This window comes from Hypanus sabinus, chromosome 13, assembly GCF_030144855.1.
Source record: "Hypanus sabinus isolate sHypSab1 chromosome 13, sHypSab1.hap1, whole genome shotgun sequence".
Taxonomy (NCBI): Eukaryota; Metazoa; Chordata; class Chondrichthyes; order Myliobatiformes; family Dasyatidae; genus Hypanus; species Hypanus sabinus.
In genome coordinates this window covers 59,775,152-59,803,078 of record NC_082718.1, presented here as the reverse complement: position 1 = coordinate 59,803,078, position 27,927 = coordinate 59,775,152, and the positions used below count along the sequence as shown (strand labels likewise).

Sequence of the window (27,927 nt, the reverse complement as noted above, 5' to 3'; positions counted from 1 at the left end):
CCTATTGCTTGTTGGCTCTTGCTTCATCCCCTTCCCCTCACCTCTTCATACTGGATATTTCCCCCCAATCCCCTGCCTGGCATGGTAAGTGGTTAGTGTAACACCATACAGTCACCAGCTGTACTGTCACTATCTGTAAGGAATTAATATATTCTCCCCACAACCATGTGGGTTTCCTCAGGTATCCAGTTTCCTTCCACATCCCAAGATGTACAGTTTGGGGTCAGTGAGTTGTGGATCATTCTATGTTGTCACTAGAAGCATGGTGGCACCATAATCTTCACTGATTTGATTTGACGCAATGGCACTGCTCACTATATATCTCCATGTACATGTGACAAATAAAGCTAATCTTTAACCTTAGCGTTCATTCCCGATGAAGGGTCTCGTGTCAATCCATTTCTCTCCACAGGGGCTGCCGGACCTGCTAACTTCTACCAGCAGCTTGTGTATTGCTTGGCACAAAATCCATCCTGATGCCTCGGGGCTGTACTAAAGGAGAGTTGTGTTGTCAAGGGAATAGTCTTTTAGATAAACCAACAGGGCAAATCCTCAGCTGTGCTCTGGGCTGGAACCAAACCTCAGCAGTACTTGAAATCAGCAAGGGAATCTTCCACAACATCCTGACTAATTCTTGTACCTCGTTCAATATTATAAAACTAATTATCTGTTTGTTACTGCATTGCTGTTTGAGACTGGCTGCTACGTTTCCTTCATTACAATACCGAACACACTTCAAAGTATATTATTGGTAATAATGTGTTAAGGGCCATCTGATGCCATGAAGGACGTTCCGTTAATCAAGGCAGCTTCTTACAATATTGTGAAGTGGACGATTAATGACCTTTCCCATGACCAGTTTGACCCAAAGTGTTTGATGAACTGCACCCTTTGCACTGTGCTCAACCCAAAATCCTCTACCTGATTCAAGTATTTAAAGACGCAAAGGATTCTACTCAATTGAGCAATACACCCAAAATGCTGGAGTTCAAATACTGGAGTTCAAATATCAAAGTATGTATATGTTACCATATATTACCTTGAGATTCATTTTCACAGTAGAACAAAGAAATACAATAGAATTTTACAATAAATTATACATACATAGCCAAAGACTGACAAACGACATGCAAAAGACAAAACGTGCAAATAAAAAATAATAGCAATAATAATAATCAATCAATAATACTGAAAAAATGAGGTGTAGAGTCCTTGAAAGTGAGTCTAGAGGTTGTGGAATCAGTTCAGAGCTGAGGTTAGTCAAGTTATCCACACCTGCTCAGGAGCCTGGTCGTAGGGTAATAACTGTTCCTGAACCTGGTGGCGTGGGACCTGGCAGGTCAGGCAGCATCCTGGAGAGAAATAAACAGTTGATGCCTCAGGCCAAGATCTTTTATCAAGACTTCATCCCAACAATAGTTTAAAGTTACTTATGTCATATGCCTGTGTTATAACATGATATGTTTCATCAGCTGAGATGAAGATCTTCGGAGTAGTTGGTATTTCCCTTTGTTCTTCTCTCCCATACATCTGTATGGATTGCTGTCTCTTTAATACTTTTTGCTCCCCCCTTCCCTTGCAACCACTTACCCTCCACTAACTTTCTTCATGAAGGTTTGCAACTCCACAACGGACAGGAGGCATGCAGACACTGCGCTGGAGAAGTATGTGACAGAGGCGGTGATGAACATAGTCAGTGGGTTCTTCAGCTCCCCGTTCTCTGACAATAGCACAAGTCTGCAGGTAAGGCACCCTGGTGAGCGAGTTTCTGCATAATCCCCCTGAATCTGAGAAAATTCGAAGGCTGAATAGAATTTATTGAACTATTTTATTACTAAATTCTTTCCTGCCACCTTTGTAATGCTCCAGTGCCTTTTGCCAGATGGCAGGAGGGAGAAGAGTTTGTATGAGGGGTGCGTGGGGTCCTTCATAATGCTGTTTCCTTTGCGGATGCAGTGTGTAGTGTAAATGTCCATGATGGCGGGAAGAGAGACCCCAATGATCTTCTCAGCTGACCTCACTATCCACTGCAGGGTCTTGCGATCCGAGATGGTGCAATTTCCGAACCAGGCAGTGATGCAGCTGCTCAGGTTGCTCTCAGTACAACCCCTGTAGAATGTGATGAGGATGGGGGTGAGAGACTAAACTTTTTCCATTTCATTATTAAATTCACAAGTCTACAGGTGAGGCACCCTTTTGAGCATGTTTCTGCATAATCCCCCTGAATCCGAGAGGTTTTGAAGGCTGAATAGAATTCATTGAACTATTTTATTACTAAATTCTTTCCTGCCACCTTTGTACACAAACTTAATGGTATAGTTAATTGACTACTTTTGTGAGAACAGTCGGACCTCCTTATCCGCGAATTCCACATGCGTGAATTCAAACAAACGGGGATCATGAAAACCCAGAAGTGCTCTTCCAGCTCTTGTTGTTCGAGCATGTACAGACTTTTTTTCTTGTCATTATTCCCTAAACAATGCAGTATAACAACTATTTTACATAGCATTTACATTGTATTAGGTATTATAAGTAATCTAGAGACGATTTAAAGTATATGGGAGGATGTGTGTGGGTTATCGTGGATCGGGATCGAAAAAAATCGTAAGTTCTCTTACTAAGTCGGAACAGGTACATCCGGTATTATTTAGCATCAGTTAATCAGATGTTTGTCTTAGTATATAGTATTAGTATATTTTACCTTTCTATACATAAAGGACACTTAAGAATGTATGTTTCAGCACCAGGCTCGGGAACAGAATTTCCGGAGTTCGATCTAGTGACAGATCACTTCTGAGTGCATTCTCCACCGTGCCAGGTTGATGTGGAGGATCAAAAACCCCAAACCCCAAAACCAATAATTAAACCACTGCCTTGCTAAGTATAATCGTAGCTTTCATTGGGGCAGGGCCTTTCTCACTTTATCCTTTAAAATTGTTCCGATCGCTGACCAACTGTATCCTAACGCTTTTCCAATGACCGGTGGCGTTTCACCTCTTTCCGATTGCTTTATTATTTCCACTCTATTTTCAATCGTGATCGTGATTATTTTTGTGAACAGAAACACTGTGGATTCAGAGCTCCGCCGCCAGGTCCTAATGTCCACAGATTAAATAATGTCTGGGGTTCCACTGGGTCCTAATGTCCACCACATTGAGACAGGTTGAATAAGGGACTTGAGCATTGGCGTTTTTTGGTATCCACAAGGAACCAATCCCCTGCAGATAAGGAGGGCTGACTGTAGTTGAAGTAAAATGTATTATCAAAGTCCGTACAGTGTTTGCCACTATCTTGACATTCATGTTCTTGGAGGCACTTACAGAAAAATAAAAAAATGCAATAGAATTTGTGGAAAAAATGGCACTGATAAGCAACCAATGTGTAAAAAAAGGCAAATGGTGCAAATAGCAAAAAAAAACTGAGAATAAGAGTTGTAAAAGAGTGAGGCTGTGAGTTGAATTTGAGTGAAGTTATCCATGCTGTTTCAGGAACCTGATAATTGTATGGTAATAACTGTTCCTGAACCTGACGATGTACAATCTAAGGGTCTACACCTTGTGTCCAATAGTGATACAGAGAAGAGAGCATGGCTTAGATGATGCATGAGCAGTCTTTCTTGTGGTCATTGCTGATTGGACAATAAGCCCCGCGATTAGCCTTTTTCACCTTGCAGTTGATCACAGCTGATCCATTCTTTACCCTTTCGCCACCTTCCCGCCTGGTCCCCAAACAATAATTTCATTTGTGTATCCAATGACTCACTCTGCACGGTCCCCTGCAGAAGAAAATTCCAAAGATTTTTGAGCCTCGGAGAAGAACACCTCATCTCTGCCTTTTCTGGGTGAGCACTTCTTTTGAAATGCTGCTTCCTTGTTTGGAAAACACCCATCAAATCCCTCAGAACCCTTAATTGTTTTAAATTCCAGTGGGTATTTGGTCCAACCTAGTCAAGCAACGGCGTCTCACAAGGCAACCTGTGCATCCCAGGAACCAGCTAGTGAACTTACTCCAAATTGCTCAAACACTGAGACGTATGTAGTACACCAGGAATGGTCTCTTTGTAGATTTAAACTACTTTAATATTATCCTGTACAATAAAGGTTGAAGTGTGTTGGGGAAAGGGGGGAATGGTGTTTGGGGAGTTGTTTGTGTGTGTGTGTGGGGGGTGATGTGCTGACATGTATGAACACATGGTAGCAATCTGTCATGAGGTGTGTGTGTATAGGGTGGCAGGGTTCATGTATGTGTGGACGTTGGCAGTTTGTGGTGAGGTGTGTGTGTATAGGGTGGCAGGGTGCATGTATGTGTGGACGTTGGCACTTTGTGGTGAGGTGTGTGCTGGTAAATTAGCATCCTGTGTCTTATGGACTTATCAGAAATTTTAATCTATTTGCAAACGGATGAACACAAGAACTAAAATCAGCAGCAGGCCATTTGGGCCCTCTGTTCTTTCTACTATCCAATATATCATGGGTGGGCTTTTCCTGCACTAGCCCCTTATCCCTGAATTCTACTAATATCTGCAAATGTTGACATCTTGGTTTTTGAGGGTCTCAGTGATTGAGTCTCTGCCCTCTTGGGTGGAGAATTCCAGAGAATCTCCTGAAGAGACTACTTTTAAATTTAGTCGCTCGCGACCCATAACTTACTTTGAGGCTGCGATCTCATCCAGACATCCCATTCCAGGAATGCCAGCTTCCCCAGAAAGCACAATTAGAATATATGTTTTGATCAGATCACCCCTCCTTCCTCCAAAGCCTAGAATGTACAGGCTCTGTGTTTTAAATCCTCCAACTCTAAATCAAATCCTCAACTCCGTCACATGTGTGGTCTTGCTTGGGTAGGAAAACCAGACCTGCGGATAATACTTCAGATCCCAGGAGCAGAAGGCTCAAAGTCTGAGTACAATTTGATGCCTCAGGGCCTGTATTTGATGGATGAGGAAGAATCTCATTGAAACCTACTGGATACCAAAAGGGCTGGGTAGAGTGAATGTAGAGAGGATGTTTCATTAGGCAATCAAGGGCACAGCTCAGAATAATGGGACATCCCTTTAAAATTGAGATGAGGGGGAATTTATTTTGCCAAAGGGTGGCAAATCTGTGAAATTTATTGGCACAGAGGACTGTGGAGGCTAAATCATTGGGTGTATTTAAGGCAGAGATTGATAGGGTCATGATTGTTAATTGAAAAAAAAAGCCATAGTTGAATGGGGGAATAGACTTGATGGGCTGACAGGCCTACTTCTGCTTCATGTCCTGTCTTTTGGTTTTATACAAAGCAGAGTTAATGTTGGTGAGGCAGTGAATCCAAAGATTGAACCATGTGCATTTTGGTCTAGCGCAGTGCACAGTATTTGGATGTCACCAGCCATCCTGCTGTCGCTGCTCTCTGTACACCCTCTCAGTCTCCTGCTGTCTGTTTGAGTGGGTGAGTTACCTTGCATCCTGTTTGCTCAGAGCTTGGCAGTCTTGAAGTCTGGAGATTCCTAGTTGTTATCCTTAGGACCAGAAAAAGTCTGAAGCAACTTTAAAATCAACTGTGCAGACTAATTTCTATCATCCGGCTGTATAAGTTAATGATTTTTTCAGTTCAAATGTCAAAATAAATTTATTGTCAAAGTTGTATATGTCACCATATACCACCTTGAGATTCTTGTAGGTGTTTACAGAGAAATAAATAAATATAATAGAATTTATGAAAAAAATAAATAACAAAAACTGACAAACAGCAAATGTTCAAGAGACATTATTTCTTGCAAATAATAAAATTAAATAAACAATGCTGAGATGTAGAGTCCTTGATAGTGAGTCCATAGGTTGTGGAACCAGCCCAGTGTTGTGGAGAGTGAAGTTGTCCACTGTGGTTCAGGAGCCTGATGGTTGTAGGGTAATAACTTTTGTTGAACCTGGCGGTGTGGGACCCAAGTCTCTTGTTCTTGCTGCCCGACGGTAGTAGCAAGAAGAGAGTATGGCCTGGATGGTGGGCACCTGAGCGAAGTACTCTTAGTATTATATGTTTATAACGGTCTTCCATATTTCCTTCTGTCTGTAGACACACCAGCCAATATTTATCCAACTGCTCCAGTCTGCCTTTAGAATTTACAACTGCTCCTGGCCAACTCCATCTCAGAAGTCTTCAGTGGAGTCTTGCATCAAAACTCTGGCTGAAGTTGGTAAGTTTGCATGGTGCCAGAGGTTGGAATGTTTGTTCCCCCAGTCTCTTTGATCTCTGACAAAGAGTTCTTTTGAAATCAACTTACTTTGGAGTGATGCTGGGTGAGGGAGTGGTGGGAACATGTACCTGTAATCTCAGGGATGCTGGCTGCAAGGCAGAGCTCAGCAAAAGACATAAGCCTTCTCTGTTCTTGAACGGAACTGAGGAAGGTGCATCATACTATCTGATTGGAAGGGAATTGCAGCTTATAATCCCTCAAATTTAGTTTAGACAATTTGTTTCAGAGGGGTTATGGGAGTCTGATTTCAATAATTTAATGAAAAGTCATGCTGATACCCTGTGTAGCAAGTGAGATAGTTTGGTGGACAATTAAGACATATTTGGGAGTAGATTAAAATTCACCTTGTTCTGAGTTGGATGTTTGGCGCTTCTTAACTACCAAATGAGGTCATCCCACTCCACCAATCTGAGAAATTCTATTAGTTCCTTCTGTGCTCCCTCCCCATCAATTCTACTGCCTAAACCAAATTGCTTTTCTCCTCCCCAATCCCAAACCTGAAAATTTGTCTGCTTCTCTCACCACAGATGCTGCCTGACCTGCTGAGTGTTTCTAGCACTTTCTGTTTATATTTCAGATTTCCAGCTGTTTCAGTTTGTTATTCAATTTCTATCTATATCAAACCTGCTGCAGGTTGTTCTGAGAAGCCAAATTGTTTGTGTTGAGTTCCTGAAAAATTCTGAAGTCCATCTTATGATACAGGAGATCCATCCAATAGTGTTATAACAGCAGGTAGCCTGGTGATATGTGCTTTCAGGCTTTTGCATCTTTGCCCCAATGGAAGAGGAGAAAATAGACAATATTTGGGGTGGGTGGGATCTTTGATTATGTTGGCTGCTTTACTGTGGCTGTGAGAAGTATAACGTGGCCTCAGATGTAAAGTTCACAATTGGATAGAGCAAACTCCCTAAAAAAGTGAAATATTAAGAGTTTGTTTTTCAGTTACAATCCTGGCATAGCTCCCCTGTGCTTGGGATCTTCCATGTCCACCTGACAGTGCAGATGAGGCCCTGGTTTCGAGTCATGTCCCATGGACTGTGCAGCATTCCATCAGTATGCTGCACCGGAATGTAAATCAATGTCACAAGCTGAGGCGGGTCTCAAACCAGCAATTTCACTGAGACCAGACTGAGCCAAGAACACATGAGTAACATTCAACTTTTGATTGCAGCCAAGAGCCGAGCGATAGCAATCCCTGTAGATCTGGACAGTCAAGTCAACGCCCTGTTTTTGAAGACCCACACCAACATGGTCCAGAGAGCAGTGATAGGCTGGCGAATGTCCACCCGTAGTGCACCCCGTTACAAGGACTCGAGTGGGGGGCCCTGCTTGGACTACAGGAGCATCATAGAGAAGCTGCAGGTAAAGCTGCTTTGAAACAATAATGGGAACCTGTAGGGTTCAAGTTCAAGTTTATTGTTGTCGTGGGCACACATCCACAGGGTGTATTGCCAAGAGGGTTAGGCTTTTGCAGCAATAGCACAGTACATTATAAAACAAGGACAAGCTCATTAAAATAAGCTGAAAGTAACATAAATTATATATACTACTTCACTCATGAGCAAGATTCAGATTCAGAGTCACTTATTTATCTTGAGTACGTCGTGACTGACGTTAACTACCCACACAACCTAAGGATGTGCTGGGGGGCAGTCCACAAGATGTCACCACACATTCTGGCGACAGTATAGCATCCCACCGTGCTCAGCAGCAGAGCAACACAAGACACTACAGCAAAACAAGCCCCATTCTACCCCCCATCGCCCCATCCACGGCCTTGCACAGTCCTCCCAGGACAGGCCTATCCTCCAGTGGAGTTGGATTCTCGACATTGGGTCTTTGGCGCCAGTGGGCTCACAAGAGAGTCACAGTCTCAGAGATCTGGCCTGCAGGCCTTGACTTCTGGACTTCCAATTGACCTCTCGGCTTTGATCTATGATCAATGTAAGTTAACATAAACTTAAATCAGCATAAATTAGATATAAATCACTCATGTGCAAAATAAACATACAGGCACTAACACAAAATGGAGAGAGAAAGAGGAAAGAAAAAATATGGCTCAAGGTAGTGTTAAAGTTTTTCAGGTGGGTTAAGAAGCTGAAGTTTTCTGACTGTAAGACCGCAAGACATGGACCCAGAATTAGGCCATTCAGTCCATCAAGTCTGCTCCACCATTCGATCATGACTGATCTATTATATGTCTCAATCATATTCTCCCTCCTTCTCCCCATAAGCTATGTCACCCTGTCTAATCAAAAACATGTCAACCTCCTCCTTAAATGTACCCAATGGCTTGGCCTCCACAGCCGTCTGTGGCAATGAATCCCACAGATTCACCAGCCTCTGGCTAAAGAAATTCCTCCTCATCTCTGTTCCAAGGTGATGTCCTTGTATTCTGAGGCTGTGCCCTCTAGTCATGGACTCCCCCAATATTGAAAACATCTTCTCAGTGTCCACTCTATCTAGACCTTTCAATGTTTAATAGGCTTCAATGAGACTCCCTCCTCATTCTTTTAATCTACAGTGAGTACAGGCCCAGAGCTTTCAAATGCTCCTCCAATGTTAACCCTATTATTCCTGGGATCATTCTCGTGAACCTCTTCTAGACCCTGTCAAACACCAGCACCTCCTTTCTTAGATAAGATACCCAAAACCGTTCACAATACTCCGTGTGTTCTGACCAAGATCATTGACCTAAAGTTTATCTGCAGTTGAAAGTGCATTAAAATCGATCAATTGTCTGACAACCTCCTCTGTGAATTCACAGGATATAGTGTCCACACTAGAGCAACAGTTCCAGCTCATGGTGCATGCTGAATTTTCGGTGCTGGTCGATGTTCTCCACAGTCCAGAGCTGCTTTTTCCTGAAGGAAGTGACGCGCAGATAAGATGTGAAAGTGGGGCCTTCATGAGCAAGTAAGTTGGGGGACGGGAGATGTGTGAGTGGAGACAGATCAGAAACAATTTTAATATATCTCATGAAATTAGTTATCTTGCAGCAAACACACAGTGCAATACATAAAATAATACCATAAATTACAATTGAAATATAGACAAAAAACACATAATTGATTTCACGAAGGGGGCAGGGTGGGTACAGTGCACACGCTCCTGTCTACATCAATGGTATTGGGTTGAAAGGCTTGATAGGAGTGAAACTCACCAATAGGCCGTCCTAGTCCAAACGTATTGAATCAGAATCAGGTTTAATATCACTGACATATGTCATGAAATTTGTTGTTTTGCAGCAGCAGTACATTGTAATACCGAAAGGAATATTGTAAATAGCAATAAGAAAAAATCCCTATCCCTATAAACATTGAGTGGGCACCTTCAGGCTCCGGTACCTCCCTTCTGATGGTAGTAGTGAGAAGCGGGGTCCTCCGGGATGGATGTCATCTTTTTCAGGTATCGCCTTTTGAAGACGTCCTAGAGTGCAAAAGAGTGAGAGTGATTTCTTCATGAGGCATTAACGTGGTGCCCTAGCACTAAGCCATCTGCTGTCCGTGGCCCACAGTACTGTGCAAAGGTTTTGGGCACATATATATAGCAAGGGTGCCGAAGACTTTTGCACAGTACTGTATTTGTCAACATGAGGCAGAGAGAGAGTTTATAAATCTGGCGGGCACATAGGATGTTGGAAATGGTGAGGGTGGAGCGCGTGGGAGGGGTGTGGGACAGGTAGCAGAGAAGAAGTGCCAGGGGTGAGGGGTGGCACAGGTGCCAGCACACCCAGCTCTGAGACATCAGGCAAGGCTATTTGATTCCAAACAATTGGTGTATTCATCATTAAAGAGTGTCTCTCTGGTGCTTCCTGATCCCTCCCCTCCCTTCCCCTTTTCCCAACCATGATTCTGTTCTCCCTGCCCCTTCCCACTCTCAGTCACAATAGAGACCAGTAGAGAGTTCTGGAAGGCCTGTGTTCATCAAAAGGGCAACAATCGAACTGTTGCTTTATGAGGGGTAATTGATGTTTGTGGCCTAAGATAGAAGGAGATGAGCTATACAGCTCTCGTTACATGCACGTGCAGTTCAACTCCTTGACTGACTGTGCAGTAAGTTTGAAGTTAAGAACTCATCTCCTTCTAACTTAGGCCACAAACTTATCAATCACCCCGATGAGTTATTAACTTCAAACTTTCCACATAATCATTCGGAGTTGACCTGCACATGCATTTAACGAGAGCTGCATAACTCATCTCCTTCTACCTTAGGCCATGAACTTATCAATCACCCCTCGTATGTATTTGGGTTTTCCGAGGGTCATCACCTTGTTATGGTGGAGAGGCCTGCGGGAGCGATGCTTTCTGGAGTTTAGCCATCTAGCACATCTCCTGGTTGGGTCACTCGTGACAGTAAGGTCAATGGACAGGTTCCAGACAAGGAGTGGTCCAACCAGGACCTCGATGGCGGAAGATGATGACACATCACAATGGCAGTGAAGTCGCCAGTCATCTTGCATTCCATCCACTGGATCTGTCACAAGCCGTGCTGGCGCATCAGACTCCCCAGGTCAGACACAGGCATTCTCTACAAACTCTCCACCCTAACATTCTGCAAATAGGCAACCCCTTAGGAGAACGTCAGACTTGACTCGAGTACTACTACTATATATGGGCCTTAAAGAGCAAGTGTTTTACTTTGGAATCATAATTATTTTAAATATATCTTCAGATGATTCACCACTGCTCTCTTAACTCGCATATGGTGTTAATGAATGCAACAAGTAACCCTGCCTGATGAGATATCACACAATTATGCCTCCTACCTTCCACCTCCCAAATCCTTTAGAACAGTCAGCCCTGTCATGATTAGTCTGCAAGTTGGGAATTTTTAGCAAGTTCTGTTGTATGTGGGTGTCACAGAACATGAGGGTAAAACTATGTTTTAATTAAATTGCAGATTAATTAATCATTCTAAGAAGCTGATGGATAAAGAAGAGAAACTCTGCATTAAAATTCTTCAAACACTGAGAGAAATGCTGAATAGGAAGGACAATTTTGGGGAAAAGGTGAGTTCCAATTACCTGTTACGTGAAAGTGTGTTTTTGTTGTAGCTGCATGCATACACCACTAGTGGTCAGTGTTTCACACAGAGTTGTTGGTTACTTGAAGTTGCAAGAAAATGTTTCGCCATGACATAACACAAAGGGCCCTCTAATCTTGTGTCGTAAGCTGCTTCTATTGGATAGTTAGACCAGCCTTAAAGTCATTGTATTAGCTTCAAAATAATGCCCTCTGTGCGTCAGCCATTACGCTCTGGTTTCATGCAGCATCCTCTCACAATGTACGAAAACACAGCAAATTGGTCAGCAGAATAGGTCTCTGGCTGCAGTCTACCATTATTACAGGGCTTGTACACGTATCCAGGACCAAGAATCTAACTGGAAAAATCGTTGTTCAAACACTACCCTCCCAGCAAACTGCCTTTTCCAAAAGCTCCCCTCTGGAAAGTGCTACAGAGCTGTTAAACCAATCATACCCTGCAATCTTAAAAGCTTCTTCCCACAGAAGCTTTTACAATTACAATGCAATTACAATTAACAGTGGCGGTAGTAGTGAGAAGGTAGTATTGAGAACAATTAACATTACAATTAACAGTGGTGGGAGCCATATGGGGGCTCCCCATAAACAGAAACAGCGGCACTGTGTTTTAACAAGAAATCCATGCTAAATATCCAGATACTTACATGCACTATGATACTTGTTGAATAACTCGAGTTTCAAAATAAAATCGAAGAAAAAAATCATCTTGTTTTGCTGATTTTCGCTTGCATGCAAATGAGTTCAAGCTGTTTGCTACTCAGTTTGATGTGGAAGTGGACACTGCATCAGAAATTTTTCAATTGGAATTGATTGAGATGCAGTGTGATGACATATTGAGATCAAAGTTTCACTTTGAAGATGTGTCAGTGCTTGACTTCTATAGAAAATATATTCATCCAAGTGGGAAGATTCCTAACTTAGTGGACCATGCAAAAAAGATGGCATCATTGTTTGGCAGCACTTATCTGTGCGAGCAATTATTTTCAAAAATGAAGCACACCAAGAACCATTCGAGAACAAGATTGACTGATGCCCATCTGGATAATGTCTTGCTCCTGGCATCAAAAAGTCTGACACCCAATATTGAGAAGTTTTCAAGCAACAAACGGCATCAAGTTTCACATTGATTTATTGACTGTTTGCATTAAAATTTTCTTTTTTATTATACTTAATTTACCACCATTCAGTGCATCATGTTCATATATTTTATGTTTAACAATTCTTTGTGTCCTTTTGATAGATTCAAAAGATGCCTTGATTGAAATAAGTTACAACTAAACTGAGTTCTTTGATTACTATTTGGCATCCTTGGTTAAGCACAAATGATTTTCTAGCATGCGTTATTCATTAATTTGAGGCAAAACATAACTAGATGTATTTAAATGGATAATTCCCATATTTCAAATTTTTATGGCATTTGTCTGGCTCATTAATACGTGATCCGGGCCCATAGAGGCAAAAAGGTTGCTGACCCCTGAACTAGAGGAATGGAGTGACTAGCCCTAAAGCATATGAACCCATCTATTTACAGTCTGGTTATAATGAACATTCTTAGCATCAGCATGTTACTTTAACAGGAAAGTGTGCGGTAATAGTTATTTCTGACTCTGATTTTCTTGATCAGCCTTCGATCTCTTGAACAAAGAACCCAGTTTTTGGTGTACTCTAGCTCTCGACTGTTGGACTGCGTTAGCTTATCTGGCTGTTCTCAGGTGCAGTTCTGAATTTACAAAGCCCCCCCCCCCCTTCTTAAATGGTGCGAATTTACTTAATTACTTCCATGAGCATCCATCTGCTTCACCCAGAGGTTTCCACCTGATGTTGTGTGTACACTGACAGCTGCCTGAGTTAATCCATAACCAATGATTTAATGCGTGGTTCAGATACACAATCCACCATAAATGGCCACAGTTGTGTACAAAATCCATCCGGCACATCACTGTTCCCTGATTTTCTGCTTTCTGATGTTGCAATCTTCCTAATGTCTTTAGGGCTAATCTTTCATGTGGCATCTACACCATTCACTACTCATTGCCAATAAATACTGGCCTTGTCCATGATGCCCAGATCCCTGGCATTAGTTCTAAAGGACAATGGTTACCATGAAGCTACAGACTCACTGCATAGCTCTCACCCTGCAGATTCACAGTATCCCTGAGCCAAACCTAGCAATCTGGGCATCAATGATTTATTGCCTCACCCCAGTTTTCCTGATGGGATGGAACAGCACTGCCAGGGAGCTTCAGAGTCAGTCCCAATGGTGTGGTACTGGAATCACAGAGATGCAAGGCCATTATTTCCTATAAGAAGCCAGCAGATCTCATATAACTTTCAAATGGGAATTGGATAAGTTTTTGGAATGGAAATGTTTCCAGGTCAATGGGAAAGGAATGGGGGCGATGAGAAGCAAGAAGAGTAAGGTAGCTCTGCTAGTGAAGGGACAGGTCTCAACTGGCCCCACCTTTTCTGCTTCCTTGTATAATGACTGTAGATTGTGAGTGGGAGCTCACTGATAGGAACCTGGCTACTCTATCCCATCAGAGAGATTCTGTGGCACTTTGGAAAAAAAACAGGGAGATCTTCTCTGGCCAATATTTATTGCTGAATCATTCACAAGATTAAACCTTGCTTGGTTGTCACCTCAGTGGTCTTCATGGAGTCTTACTTTGCAATCATTGCTGACATTTAGTAATCATGTAGTGATGGAAGAAATGAGACTTGCATTTCTACACCACTGTTCACTGTAAAGCACTTAAAGCCAAAGAAGCGTTTTTTGTAGCATTATAATCCGGAAACAAATTTGTGCTTAATACCATCATACAAGAATGGCCTGATTGATATTTGTCTCGGTTTAATATTGTCACATGTAGGAAGAAAACTTGTCGTGAATGCTGTTCATACAGATCAAATTGTTACACAGTACACTGAGGAAGAACAAGGTTAAACAATAACAGAACGAAGTGTCGCAGCTACAGAGAAAGTTCAGTGCATGCAAGTTCTTGCAGGCGTTTCCCCCTCAGGTTGGGTCAGACTGGAACTTGAAGTTATAGTTTAGGATGAAAAGTGAGATATTTCAGGAGAATCTGAGGGGGAGAGTTTTTACTCAGGATGATGTAAGTGTGGAACAAGCTGCCAGAGGACATAGTAGATGCAAGTTCAATTGTAATGAAGAAAAATTTAGATAGGTAAGTGGATGAAGGAAGTAGGGATAACTATGGTCTGTGTGCAAGTAAATAGAACTAGGCAGAAGAACAGGCTGACATGGATAAGATGGGCCAAATGGCCTGTTTCTGTGCTGTAGTACTCTATGACTCTAAACAATTAAGTACAAGACCATAATGAGGTCTACTGTGAGGTTAAGGTTCCATCTTAGCGTACCAAGAAGCCACTCAATATGATTTATATCCCTGATAACTATTTAACAAGCCTGATGATCTCTTGAGGGTGTTGACTGAAGAACAGATATTGAGCAGAAGAAGAAGTGCCCTTCTCCCCACTGAACAGACACCATAAAGCCTTTTACATGCATTGGAGAGGACAAATGGGGCTTTAACCCGTCACTCAGAACTTCCTAGAGTGTAGCATTCCCACAGCTTTGCACTGAAGTGCCTGCGTTCTTTTTCTCCCTTTTTCAAAGGTGGCTTCATCGATGATGATGTACTACACGATTACAGTATTACAGTATTCACGATACACTCTACTTACCGTTTCAAATCTCTATGGTCATCTCAGTCCACAACACACTCAGGCCCCTGAAGCGCCTTCCACTGTGAGAAATCCCTCATTGTACCCATGGCCACTGCTTGCTCCTTCTCCAGGGCCGCACGGGCTCGGACATAACCCGAGAAGAGGGGCACTCTTCTTGTCCAACACACAGAAAATGCTGGAGGAACTCAGCAAGCTAGGCAGCTGAAAGGAATAAATATCCGATGTTTCAGGCCGAGACCCTTCATCAGGACTGGAAAGGAAGGGGAAAGATGCCAGAATAAGAAGGTGGGGGAGCAGAAGGAGTAAAAGCTGGCAGGTGATTTGTGAGAACGAGTGAGAGGATGGTGGGGTGGGGGATGGAGATGACAGGTAGAAGAGGTAAAGGGGTGAAGAAGAAGGAAACTGATAGGAGAGGAGAGTGGACCATGGGAGAAGAGGAAAGAGGAGGGGCACCAAAGGGAGGTGATAGGCAGGTGAGGAGAAGAGAAGGGGTTGGAGGGAAGTTGAAATGGGAATGGAAAAAGGAAGAAGTTGGAGGGGTGAGAAATTACGGAAGTTAGGCCGTTTCATCTTGTGCTTTGAGGCACCTGAGGTGCCGAAGGATGTCAATAAAGAGCAGAGACCTTCCTTCTTCCCTCTGTAGTATTTTAAAAACATCTTACTCCACCCTGTTACTTATATCACCCTACCTTTTCTGGAACACTGTCTGAATCTCTTCAGCGAGCTTTCCACCCCAGCCACAATATTACAAAGGATCCAATCAACGTCACTGATCAGTTCATGAAGGCAAGTCACCACCACCTTCTCAGAACATTCCTGTGGGATCCTGCCAAAATTTGATGTCTTAATTTCAAAGTTCTGCCACCTGCATTTCTACAATAAAGCAATAATCCTCTTTGAGAAAACAGAACCTCTCAATCTTTCTCCACTGCAGCAATCTCCAGTTTGAACTTCCAGGGTAAACACAGACTCTGGCAGTGACTCTGCTCACCTGCAATGCTGACCATTCATGCGAGGAGATCCAATCATTAGGCCTATTTCTCATTTGTAGTCAGTTCTTTGGCAACATTACCCTGAAAACACCGTGTCCTCCTCCACGTCCTTGCTGAGGACAGCGATGAATAGTGGTCTGGTTCAGAGCCCAAAAGTGAACTGTTAAAAACTGAACCTGATTCTGGAATCTCATCCCTCTCCACTGGACCTACACCCCATCTGGACAGGCCTGGTTGCAGCAGACTTCTTCACCAGCTGCTGGGCTTCTTCTCCCCACAGCTCTGCAGTCTCTGAGGAAATATCTTGGCCCATCTATTTCTTATTTGTATGCTTCTCCTTCAGAAGTGTTACTCAAAATCACAACTTTCCTGAGAACAGCTAATGTTACCTCACCACTTCCCTCTGCCCCCACAGAGCCTCCACTAAGTCAGTCCAACCGTGCACTATCCAGTCCTTGATAGGAAGAGATCTCCAATTAAATACTGGAGGTTAAAATCCGTGTCTCGTTATCAGTGCATTCTCTCGTCACCTATTCCATCTATTTTCCAGAAAATAAACTGAACCATTCATAAAGAAACCCAGTGACTTTTGGGTATGGCCAGTGCAGCAAGGCTAACAATTCTGAACTCTGCTGTAAACTATATGAGAATTGAACTCTGAATTGTAACCCACAAAGCAGTGCAGTAAAGTGTTACGACCTCATACAAAAACTGTTAATGTTGGAGATACTCAGCACATCATGCAGCATCTGTGGAGAGAGAAATCGAGTTATTTTTTTCAAGTTGATGAATGTCAACCCTATTTCTTTCATCACATGTAGCTGTATTATTATTTTATGTTTTCCAGTTTTGTACCTTTCAAAAATGGAAAGACCTTTTCTATTCTTTTGACCCCATTATTTTGTTATAGACTTTACTACTGAGCCACCTGCATCTCTGTCAATAGTTAACTTATTTCTCAGTTTCTTTGGCCCATTTCTTTTGTTCCAGACATCCAGCACCTGAAGGTTTTTTTGTATTTGTAGTAAGTAAGGGTTAGCATAAGCAATTGTAAATGGTGTGGTACAGGTCAGTTTTAATTTGGCACTGATTTAATGAGTACAACCTTTTTAGTGAATGAAGTATTAATAGGTTTTATTCAGTGAACCTCAGGTTTGTTTGTGTGGTTTGGTTATCCAGCAGCCAAGTGTTCATTAGGAGGGATCCTTTTCCATCTTGGCAAAGGCACAGTGCCATGTGATTGCCCATCTTGGGGATGTGAAACATGACTGGAGGCGCTGGGGAAGGGAGGTGATTCCAAGGATGAGCTCCCTGGCCTTCACCAGCATGTGGATACGGAGCAGCTGGAAGAACATCCTTTGCCCTCAAGCACTCCAGCGGGGTGGAGCGGAGCATAATCAATTCGTGCATGGGTTCTCATAAACAGAGAAAGAAAGCTGGTGTTTCTACAGCGCCTCAGACTGCCCCTACCCTCCTCACAGTCAGTGAAGAGCAGTCCGTTGTGGAAACTACATATGAATAGGCTGCTTTAGATTCTGTCATGTGTAGTGAGGAGGGATTAATAAGAAATCTAGTGGTTAAAGATCTCCTAGGAAGTAGTGAGCAGACTGTGAAAGAATTCCAGGTTAAGTTGGAAGGAGAAAGGCACAGGACCCAAACCACCATCTTCAATGTAAGTAGGAGCAGTTCTCATGGTATGAGGGAGGATTTGTCTAAGGTGCGTTGGGAAAGCGTGCTGTGAGCCAAGTCAGTAGATGAACAATGGCAGATACAGACCAGTTGTTTGAGTAATGCTCAGCCAGAGTTTATTCAAATTCGGAAGAGGTTTCAATAATTATTTTTATACAGCATATGTTATTACTGCTAAGTGTATTTTTGAATGTTGCTGCTGTAATGAAATAATTTCCCACTTGGGATTAATAAAGTACTTATTATTATTACTATTATTAAAGGTTTTTAATAGAAGTTTCTATAAGAAAAAAGCAGAGTGTCATTCACAAAGGAGGTGAAGGATATTGGTAAATTGAAAGGTAGGGAAACTATGTGCAAGGACTTGTGGTAGGGCTGAGGACTCGGAAGTTATTAGGATCCGGTAAATTTTCATTTGAAGGGAAAAGATGATTTTGAGGAAAAAAAACTTGAGTGTAAGATCAAAACAAATAAGAGAGTTTCTCTGGACATGCAAATAAGAAGAAAGCCACTAAGGTAGGTGTGGGACCTCCAGAGAATAAGGCTGGGAAATTAATAACAAGGAACAAAAAAATGGCAGAAATCTTTTTTTAAATATCAGTCTTCACCATGGAGGACACGGAAATTATACCTAAGGTAGTAGATGGGCTAATTTTATATCACAGGGAAAATCTGCTGAAGTAATACAGGATGTACCATTGGAGAAACTCAGGGGGCTAATGGTGACAAGGCACCAGGACTTGATGGTTGCACCCAAGGGTATTGCTGCAGGGTTAGTGCATGCATCAGGTAAAAGTTTTCAAAACTCACTCTGTTATGGGAAGTTACCAGAAGATAGGAGACCTTGTCAGGTGGGAAACAATAGGATGGTTAGTTTAACACCTGTTATTGTCAAGTTGACAAGTGAAGAGGAAAATACTAATCATTTTGGAAAACCTAATATACTCAAAGCTAGGCAAAGGGTAGTGAATCTCTGGAATTCTTTGCCTCAAGGCTGGATCATTCGATGTGGATGAATTTTTTTGGAAAGATTCAGGAATTGAGAGGAATGGGGATCTGACAGTTGAGAGCAGCACAGAGCATCTATGATCATAAAGAATGGCAGAGTAGTCTGGAAGGGCAAGGTGACATACTCCTGCTCCAAAGCTCTTCTGTTCATTCCTCAATATGTGCGGGGTCGGAAGCCCGTGACCAGTGCTACACCACAGGATTGGCGGTGGAACCCCTGCTGTTCATAATATACATTAGTGACTTAATCGCGAACGGTTATAAGGTTACAGAATATACTAAAATTGTAGAATGAGCAGAATATTACCAGTGGGTAAGACTGGGCAGAGAAAAGACAAAATGGAGTTTAACTCTGAAAAGTCTAAGATGCCGCTGGCAATACATGATGACATTTTGCGGGCAGTTCACAAAACTACTCAATATACCTTATCAAAATTGTTATTGCTGCAAACTGTAGCCTGTAATTTCCCTTTAGAAAATGCACTTTTGAACCGTCTAAATGCACTAATGATTTTAATTTGTCTGTTTTGCACAGTGGTTGGTTGTCAGTCTTTGCTAATGTATAGTTTTTTTCATAAATTCTATTGTATTACTTTCTTCTCCTGTAAATGCCCACAAGAAAATGAAAATCACAGTAGTGTATGGTGACATATATGTACTTTAATAACAATAAATGTTCTTAATTACTTACTTAAGTATAAGGTAATGCATTTTTCCATAGTCAGATAAGAGTACACGAATGGCAGGGCACTAGGGACTATCGAGGAACAAAGAGACCTTGGTGTACAAATCCATAGATCTTTGAAGGTGGCAGCACAGTTGGAAAGTTTGTGAAGAAGGCATAGAGGGTGATAGTTGATATTAGCTAGACGTAGCATAGCGAGGTCTTGGCACAGCTTTACAAAACGCTGGTTGGCTGCAGCTGGAATATTGTGTGTGGTTCTGGTTGCTGCACTTAGGGATACTGTTGCACTGGTGAGGGTGTAGATCACATTCTTTAGGGTGTTGCCCGGGATGGAACAATTCACACATGAAGTGAGAGGCGGTGGACCATGCCTGGGCTTCACTACCTCCTGAGTGAAATAGAGGTTTAACCATTCCAGAAAGTTTGGTCTTATAAAGTGTGCTGTGGACCTTGGTTTGCTTTACCAATATTTCATCTGAGCAGTGAATAATTAGGAAGGCGTGTGTCAATAATATTGCATTTTGCCCGGCTAAAACGCCTGCTTCCCAACTACTGCGGGTGAGCGTACAATCTGAAAGAGTCTTCCTGAGGAACGTGGGTATCATTGATGAGATTATGTCAATCCTGTGCTTAGATTGCACACTCAAGCTGCGCTCCGTTGACTTGAAGCCCAAGTGCAATGGTCATATTGCACTATGAGAGTGCCAGTGGAATGAATAAGATTCACTGTCTATTCATGGCGAATGTAAGTGAATCTATTTCAACTAATTAAATACACATTAAACAAAACACCAATTAAAGAAGGTGAGTTAAAAAACACGAAGTGCTGGCAGAACTCAGCAGGCCAGACAGCATCTATGGGAGGAGGTAATAACGATGTTTCGGGCCAAAACCCTTCATCAGGAGCGAAGTAACATGGGATGGTCGAGGGGGGATAAGAAGTGGGGGGAGGGATAAAGTAGAGAGCTGGGTAGTGATAGGCTGGAGGGAAATGGGCTAGGGGGAAGGTGGAGAATTATGGGAAATAAAAGAAAAAGAAAGGTAGGGCTGGGGGGAGAGATGATAGTGAGGGGGGAAAGAGAGAGAAAGAGAACCAAACTAAAATAATAGATAGGGATGGGGGTAAGGGTAGGGGAGGGGTACCAACGGAGGTCTGTGAGTTGAATGTTCATGCCGGCAGGAAGGAGGCTACCCAGGCGGGAGATAAGGTATTGCTCCATCGACCTGCGTGTGGCCTCATCTTGACGGTAGAAGAGGCCATGGACAGACATGTCGGAGTGGGAGTGGTCTGTGGAATTGAAGTGTGTGGCCACAGGGAGATCCCGCCACTGCTGGAGGACTGAGCGCCGGTGTTCGGTGAAACCGTCTCCCAGTCTGCGGCGGGTCTCCCCAATGTATAAATGACCACATCAGGAGCACCGGATACAGTATATCACCCCAGTTGACTTGCAGGTGAAGTGGTGCCTCACCTGGAAGGACTGTCGGGGGCCTGGGATGGTGGTGAGGGAAGAAGTATGGGGGCAGGTGTAGCACTTCTTCCATTTGCAGGGATAAGTGCCTGGAGGGAGGTCCGTGGGGAGGGATGGGGGGGATGAATGGACAAGGGAGTCGCGTAGCGAGCGATCCCTGCGGAAAGCCGAGAGTGGGGGGGGAGGGGAAGATGTGGTTAGTGGTGGGATCACATAGGAGGTGGTGGAAGTGTGGGAGAGTGAGTTGAACCAACTCTGCTTAAGATGATGACGTAACCCCATGCTGTAGCCAAGATGAATTTGTTTCTACATTGAAGTTCAAAGTAAACTTATTATCGAAATACATATATGCCTCCGTATACCACCCTGAGATTCATTTTCTTGTGGCCATTCATAGTAAATAGGAAGAAGCACAATAGAATCGATGAAAAACTGCACACAACAGAGATGGATAAAGGACCAGTGTGCAAAAGCCAACAAACTGTGCAAATACAAAAAGAAGAAAAAAGAAAAATGATAATTAAATAAATAATAGATATTGAGAACACGAGTTGTAGGGTCCTTGGAAATGAGTCCATGGGTTGGGGGAACAGTTCCATTTTGGGGGAGTGAAGTTATCCCTTCCGGTTCCAGAGCCTGATGTTTGGGAGCAATAACTTTTCTGAACCTGGAGTTATGAGGCCTGAGTCTCCTGTACCTTCTTTCTGATGGTAGAAATGAGAAGAGAGCATGACCTGGATGGTGGGGTTCCCTGATGATGGATGTTGCTTTCCTTGGGAATGTGGCCAGTGGTGGGGAGGGCTTTACCAGCGATGGATTGTGACTATGACTGACTTTGAGCTTCTCAACTAGGAAAAACACTGGGCTGTCCTGACAGCCACATGAACTCCTCTCTGTCTCTTCCTCTGTGCTGATCTATTGTTTTCTGAGGAAGGTTTTTGCTGTCAGTTCATATCTGGGTTTATTACAGTTGTTTGCTCACTGTGTTTGACACTGTGGCCCACCTAGGAGGCTGGATGTTTCCATGGCGACAATGCAGTGCCGTTTTACCTCCTACACACACTACAGCACAGGAAGGCAAACCTCCGAGTCGTGACTTTCCCCTCCCAGCTGGATCATACAGAACTAATTGACAGGCTTATTACTTACTAACAGCAATTCCCTTCCCTCAGTAATACTTTACTGGCAGCAGAACGCCAAAATTATGGCTTGTTAATCTGCATAATCATATGTAATCAGCAGCCCCAATTATATAGAGACACAGATGCCTTGTGCAATGTTGCAACTGTCTCAGCTCAGCAGACCCACTCAGTTTTATTAGCTAAAGTGCATTTGAGAGTTTCTCTGTGGTTTCTCCTGAGTGAACACCATTGTACAGTCATTTCACACCAGTCCGAGGAACCGCTGGTTATTTTAATCATCACCCACTCAGCACAGTCCAGGGGGACCAGACACAGCCTCACTTTTAGAGCAAGTGTTGATAACCAGGATTGCTTTATTCCCATTGGTTGTACAGCTATTCAGTCACTCTCTGACTGGCCATGATAGAACCTTGCAGGGCTAAGGGACTGTTTGACCCATCGTGAAGATGCCAGCTCTCTGCAAAAAGCTGTTCACTTTGCTCCTTCTCCATGGCAGCAGAAAACAAAAGTTTTGCCTTCCCATGCCTTTACCCAAGGGTTAATTATTTACTGTTAAAATCTATCAAGATTTGTAAAACACTTGTCATATGTGATGAAGGAAGAACTTGCATTTATAAAGTGCCTTTCACATCCCCAGTCACTGAGTGCACTGCAGGTGGTGCTTTTGAAATGCAATTGCCTTTGAAAAAGAGGAAAACAAAGTAACAGCTTCCCACAAACAGCAATGAAATAAACGAAACGATATTGGTTCAAACATGAATCCTATTCACAACAATGAGATCAACTTCCTTCCTCTTCAAAGTAATCCATCATTCCATCATCAAGGACCCCCACCACCCACTGCCCTCTTCTCAGAACATTGGGGGGAGGTACAGGAGCCTGAAGACATTTTAGACACAGCGTTGTCCCCTCTGCCATCAAATATCTGAATGGACAATTTTTTGCTTTCTTTATTGCACTTGTTATTTAATTTTTAATATATATTTTTATTGTAACTTGTAGTAATTCTTATGTATTGTACTGCGCCGCTACCACAAAACAACAAATTTCACAACTTATGCCAATGACAGTAAAACTGATTCTGATTCTAATGCTTGGGAGTCTTTTACTTAATTTTAAAAGAAATATTATTTCATCTGAAATTTGGATCACATTGTTAATACAATTGAGGTGTTTCCTCCAATTTCCTTTACCTTCCATCCAAATGTTAAAGGGGCCCACTAACTAACCCAGATTCCGTGTTTCCTTCATTCTCTGTGAAAACTCTCAAAAGTCAAGCAATGTTTGACATTCAGCTGGGCCGGTGAAGCTGGGGTCCTGATCTCCTTTGCCCTGGATCATTGATTATCATAACAATCGGAGAACATACATTTTTGATGTACTATACTTTTCAATTTCAAGTGTAATAGTCATTCAACCATACATGAACACCCATGAAAACAGCCAAATGAAACAGTGTTTTGCCAGGGCCAAGACTCACTACACAGTACCAACAGTCATACATAGCACAAGGCACATATAGTGCACATAAAAAAGCAGCAAAATATAGAACACACACAAAAAATTATAGCCCAAGTCCCAGAGTCCATGAATGTTGCAGCAGTCTGCAGTTGCTTGCAAAATAGTTTGTCTTCTGCTGTCAATCACTGGAGGGCAGCAGTGACACTGCGCTGCACCACACTGCCTCTGGCGCTGACTCCAACAACCCTCTCCTGGACAGCTTTACAGACAGTGGCGGGAATTGAACCCTGATTTACTGGCTCAACCGTTCACCACTGCGCTACTGTGCCATCTTTCACCTCCCTCAATGGATGCTGCCTGACCTTCCCAGTTCCCCCAGCACTGTGTGTGTGTTGCTCCCAATATATGATTTCACCTGGAAGTGAGTCGCTACTATGATGTGACCTGAGCTGATCACCCTTACATGTGGTTTGCATGTGAAAGACAAGCACCGATAGATCCAATTTCTAAAGTAATTGGAGCTGCAAGTATTATCACATTCTACCTCACCACAGTTCTTTCTTGAGTGCTCTGGGTAAATTAAAATGTGTCTTTGCTGCATATTAATTCTGGAATTGGTGTTAAACACATTTTTTCAGATGGGAATAATCACCCCACCCCGCCCCATCCTCCTTTTGTCATGGGGGAGTGGGGTGTGGGTATGGCATATACAGACTCCCTGCTCCGTATCTGTGGTATGTATGATGAAAAGGGAACTGCAATCATTGTAAATTGTTAGATGTGCCCTGCTGATGCCCTCTGACTTGGGCTGCTGCTGCTTACCGAATGTAGCATAGAAGATAGCACAATCTCTTTACAATTTCAGCTGTAAGATCAGGGTTTAATTCCCACCACTGTCAGTAAAGTGTTTGTATGTTCTCCACATGACGAGGTGGGTTTCCTCACGTGCTCCGGTATCCTCCCACTTTCCAAAGATGTATGGTTGGGGTTAGTGAGTTGTGGCCATGTTGTGTTGTCGCCTGAAACATGGCGACGCTTGTGAGTCAGCCAACACGATCTTCGCTGATTTGATTTGATGCAAACATCGCATTTCATTCGATGTTTCAATGTACGCATGACAAATAAAACTCATCTTTCTTTTCTTTTTTGGAAATGATTCCCAATGGAAGTGGGGGGGTGGAGAAGATGGGGTGCAGTTTTTGTAAGCTGATGCCCTGCAAACACAGCCCTTTCAGCCCATCTTGTCCATGCTAACCCCTTACAGACATTAGTACAGATGCTCATCTGGACTCATTCCATTTGCTATCACTTGGCTTTGGGCTTTGGCAACACCAAACTTGAGGGAACTCTTCAAGTAGAGAGGCAGCAACCTGGTCAAAGCATTGAGCTGAGAAACTAGGGAGTGTGTTTGATCAGCTGCCTGTGTACAGGGAAGGTGGGATACTGTGGAAGAAAAATGGTGTGTTATTACCTTCCTTTAATTAGCAATATGCCTAGTGCTGGTCTTGGTGCATAAACAAGATGGAGACAGTGAAGGTCATAGATTCACAAAGAGAAAATCTGCAGATGCTGGAAATACAAGCAGCCTGGCCTGCTGAGCTCCTCCAGCTTCTTGTTTGTGAAGCTCATAGATTGTAGAGAGGACCTGTGGGCTGTCAAGTTTCTGATAATTAGACAGTGTGTCTGGTTTTCCTTCACCTGTCAGATACTGACATATAAAACAAATTATACATTTGTACTTTAATGACTTGTTGGATCTAAGGATTTAATGAACCTTCTATATATCATAAATAAAGGCTCACCATTGGGCCTGGGTTCTCAGCATGCTGGCAATAATCTATCTTAGTCTCAAGGATGTTTCAACAACCTGTCTCTCTGTGTTGTGGGCAGGAAAGTGACTATCTCTGACATTTTCTGGGAAGTGATAAGAATTGAATTGAATTGACTTTATTATTTACATCCTTCATACAGTATGTACAAGGAGTGAAAACCTTTATATCTCCGACTAAATGTGCGATGTGCAATTTATACTAATTTTTAATAAATAGTATGTACAACAGGATTGTCAGTGTAACATAGAAATACAGTTGTATCAGCGTGAATTAATCAGTCTGATGGCCTGGTGGAAGAAGTTGTCCCGGAGCCAGTTGGTCCTGGTTTTTATGCTGCGGTACCATTTTCCGGATGGTAGCAGCTGGAACAGTTTGTGGTTGGGATGACTCGGACCCCCAATGATCCTTCGGGCTCTTTTTACACAGCTGTTCTTATAAATGTCCTGAATAGAGGGAAGTTCACATCTACAGATGTGCTGGGCTGTCCACACCACTCTCTGCAGAGCCCTGCAATTCAGGGAAGTACAGTTCCCATACCAGGCAGTGATGCAGCCAGTCAGGATGCTCTCAATCATGCCCCTGTAGAAAGTTCTTAGGACTTGGGGGCCCATACCAAACTTACTCAACTGTCTGAGGTGGAAGAGGCATTGTTGTGCCTTTTTCACCACACTTTTTTGTAAATTTTGACAAATCTAATTGACTTTTTGTGTGCATGTATAAAAAAGGCTGTGAATATCATTCTTTGGAAGACTTGACGATCACACCATTAGCAAGTCATTCTTCCCTTATTCATGAATAAGATTTTCTCTCATCATTCCAATTTATTAGGGATCAAGTTTAATTGAATTTCCTTAGCAACTTAATGCTCCTAACAGATGCAATCTAAGGCATGCAACTACCCTAAATCCAAGGTGGGACTTCTGATTCTTCCTCCCTGTTAGATTTTTCTTTGTTCTTTGGCCTTCCCATATCATCAGTGTTTAAAGCCATCCACAGCAAAGGGTGAACTGTCAGAAAGTACTGAATATCCACTCATACCAGGAGATGCGTTCAGTGAAACTACAATGCCTCATTCTCCTGGATAAGATTGGAAACTGAAACTAATTCAATTCATTTTTCATGCATCAGATTGCCAGTAGAAACAATAATTACTAGGAAAGCACAGAGGTAGATGAACAGAGCAGCTGTGTAGAACCACATATTTTACAGTATTTAATGCTGTCGTTCCACTGAGCATCAAATAAGCAATTACCTGAATCCTAAGTCAATCACACTACTTGCTGGTAATACGTTTGTGGATTACTATATATAGCCAGAATAATATCTAAAATACTTATCAAATAGATAAAATCATTGTTCCCCAAATGTATTTGAAAGACTTCCAGAAAGCACATAATCAAGGAGCCCTTCTGTCAGGCAGAAAACGCACCTGCTAAAGGCAGGCTCAGGACAGGCTCTTTGCCACTGTCATCAAACTGGTGAATGGGCATCTCATTTGATAAAGGCAAATTCTCAACCTCCCAGTCTACCTCGTTGTGTCTCTTGAACTTAATTTGCTTACCTGTACTGCACTTGCTCTGTAGCTGCAATACTCGATTGTGCATTAAGATTGATTAAAAATTAGCTATATTTGTCACAGTACATCAAAACATACAGTGAAATCCATCATTTTGTGATGTTGGCAGCCCAAAAATGTTGCCTTGCTTCCAATGCCAACATAACCTGCACACAGCTTACTAACCCTAACCTGTACGTCTTTAGAACGTGGGAGGAAACTTGTACGCAGAGAAAATTCACGCATTCGTGGGGAGAATGTGCAGACAGCAGCAGAAATCAAACCCCAATCAGTGATTGTTTGCACTGTAAAGCGATCATGCTAAGCATTACTCCAGCATGCTGCCTTAACAATAATCTGTCTGGTTAGCACACAGCAGTGTCTCTCTGCACACACGACAATAATAAAGCAATCCAATCCAAAAAAAAGTATAAGCCATCTATTTGGCTTGCTGATTCCCAAAGAAAGATTTCTACATGATACACATTATTGCAAGCCAATTGCTTTGCAGGATTATTTAGAGTGCGAACAGGGAGCACTTTATGTATTCCTATGAGATACTTTGCTCTCTCGTATTTCACTTCACCATGCTGAGTGTAAGATGGTTGAAAACTCACAGTCAAAATAAAATCCAGATTTTCTGTCTTGAGTACTCAACAGATTGAGTTGCCATTGGTAATTTAGGTGTCTACTTTCATGTGCTCCTAGTGTCGGTGAGTGGAGGAGAATCGGGGAGGTGATCGGCAAGGAAGTAATTGGGGGATGGTTCCGATTGGAATGCTCAAAGAACTGGGATAGACTCCATGGACTAAGCAGCCTCCTCTATATTACAAGGAAATATGACAAAATAATATTTGGCTGGGCATTGAAGTGTGGACTATTTGAAAGAGAGTCCAAATCAGAAAACAAGATGTGCTCTAGTATTTGTTGAGGAAGTGGACCAGGTAGTTCAAAGATATTCCATGTTTCTGGTCAAACTACTGAACAGCTATTGAATATGATCATTGTCATCGTGTGTTGCCATAGTTTTTCAATACTGGTAACACAGGAAACATTCAACCATGACTTTAAAAAAATCCTTCATGAGTTAGTTTTGGTTTTGATAT

General features: G+C 42.6%; 1 protein-coding gene and 1 long non-coding RNA gene across 2 annotated transcripts in view; one reads left to right on the top strand and one right to left on the bottom strand.

Moving 5' to 3' along the window:
* Positions 1–27,927, top strand: part of itpr2 (inositol 1,4,5-trisphosphate receptor, type 2) — a 308,708-nt gene that overhangs the window by 221,408 nt on the left and 59,373 nt on the right. Inside the window, exons 33-37 of the mRNA XM_059987723.1 lie at positions 1,615–1,743; positions 6,055–6,175; positions 7,407–7,597; positions 9,003–9,151; positions 11,138–11,246. Coding sequence (XP_059843706.1) covers positions 1,615–1,743; positions 6,055–6,175; positions 7,407–7,597; positions 9,003–9,151; positions 11,138–11,246 — 699 coding nt within the window. The remainder of the gene's footprint in view (positions 1–1,614; positions 1,744–6,054; positions 6,176–7,406; positions 7,598–9,002; positions 9,152–11,137; positions 11,247–27,927) is intronic.
* LOC132403908 (uncharacterized) lies at positions 1,218–15,136 on the bottom strand. The gene is made up of 3 exons (XR_009515387.1): positions 14,986–15,136; positions 9,567–9,664; positions 1,218–1,352 (listed from the first exon to the last, which is right to left on the bottom strand). It is a non-coding gene; the product is annotated as an uncharacterized LOC132403908 (long non-coding RNA).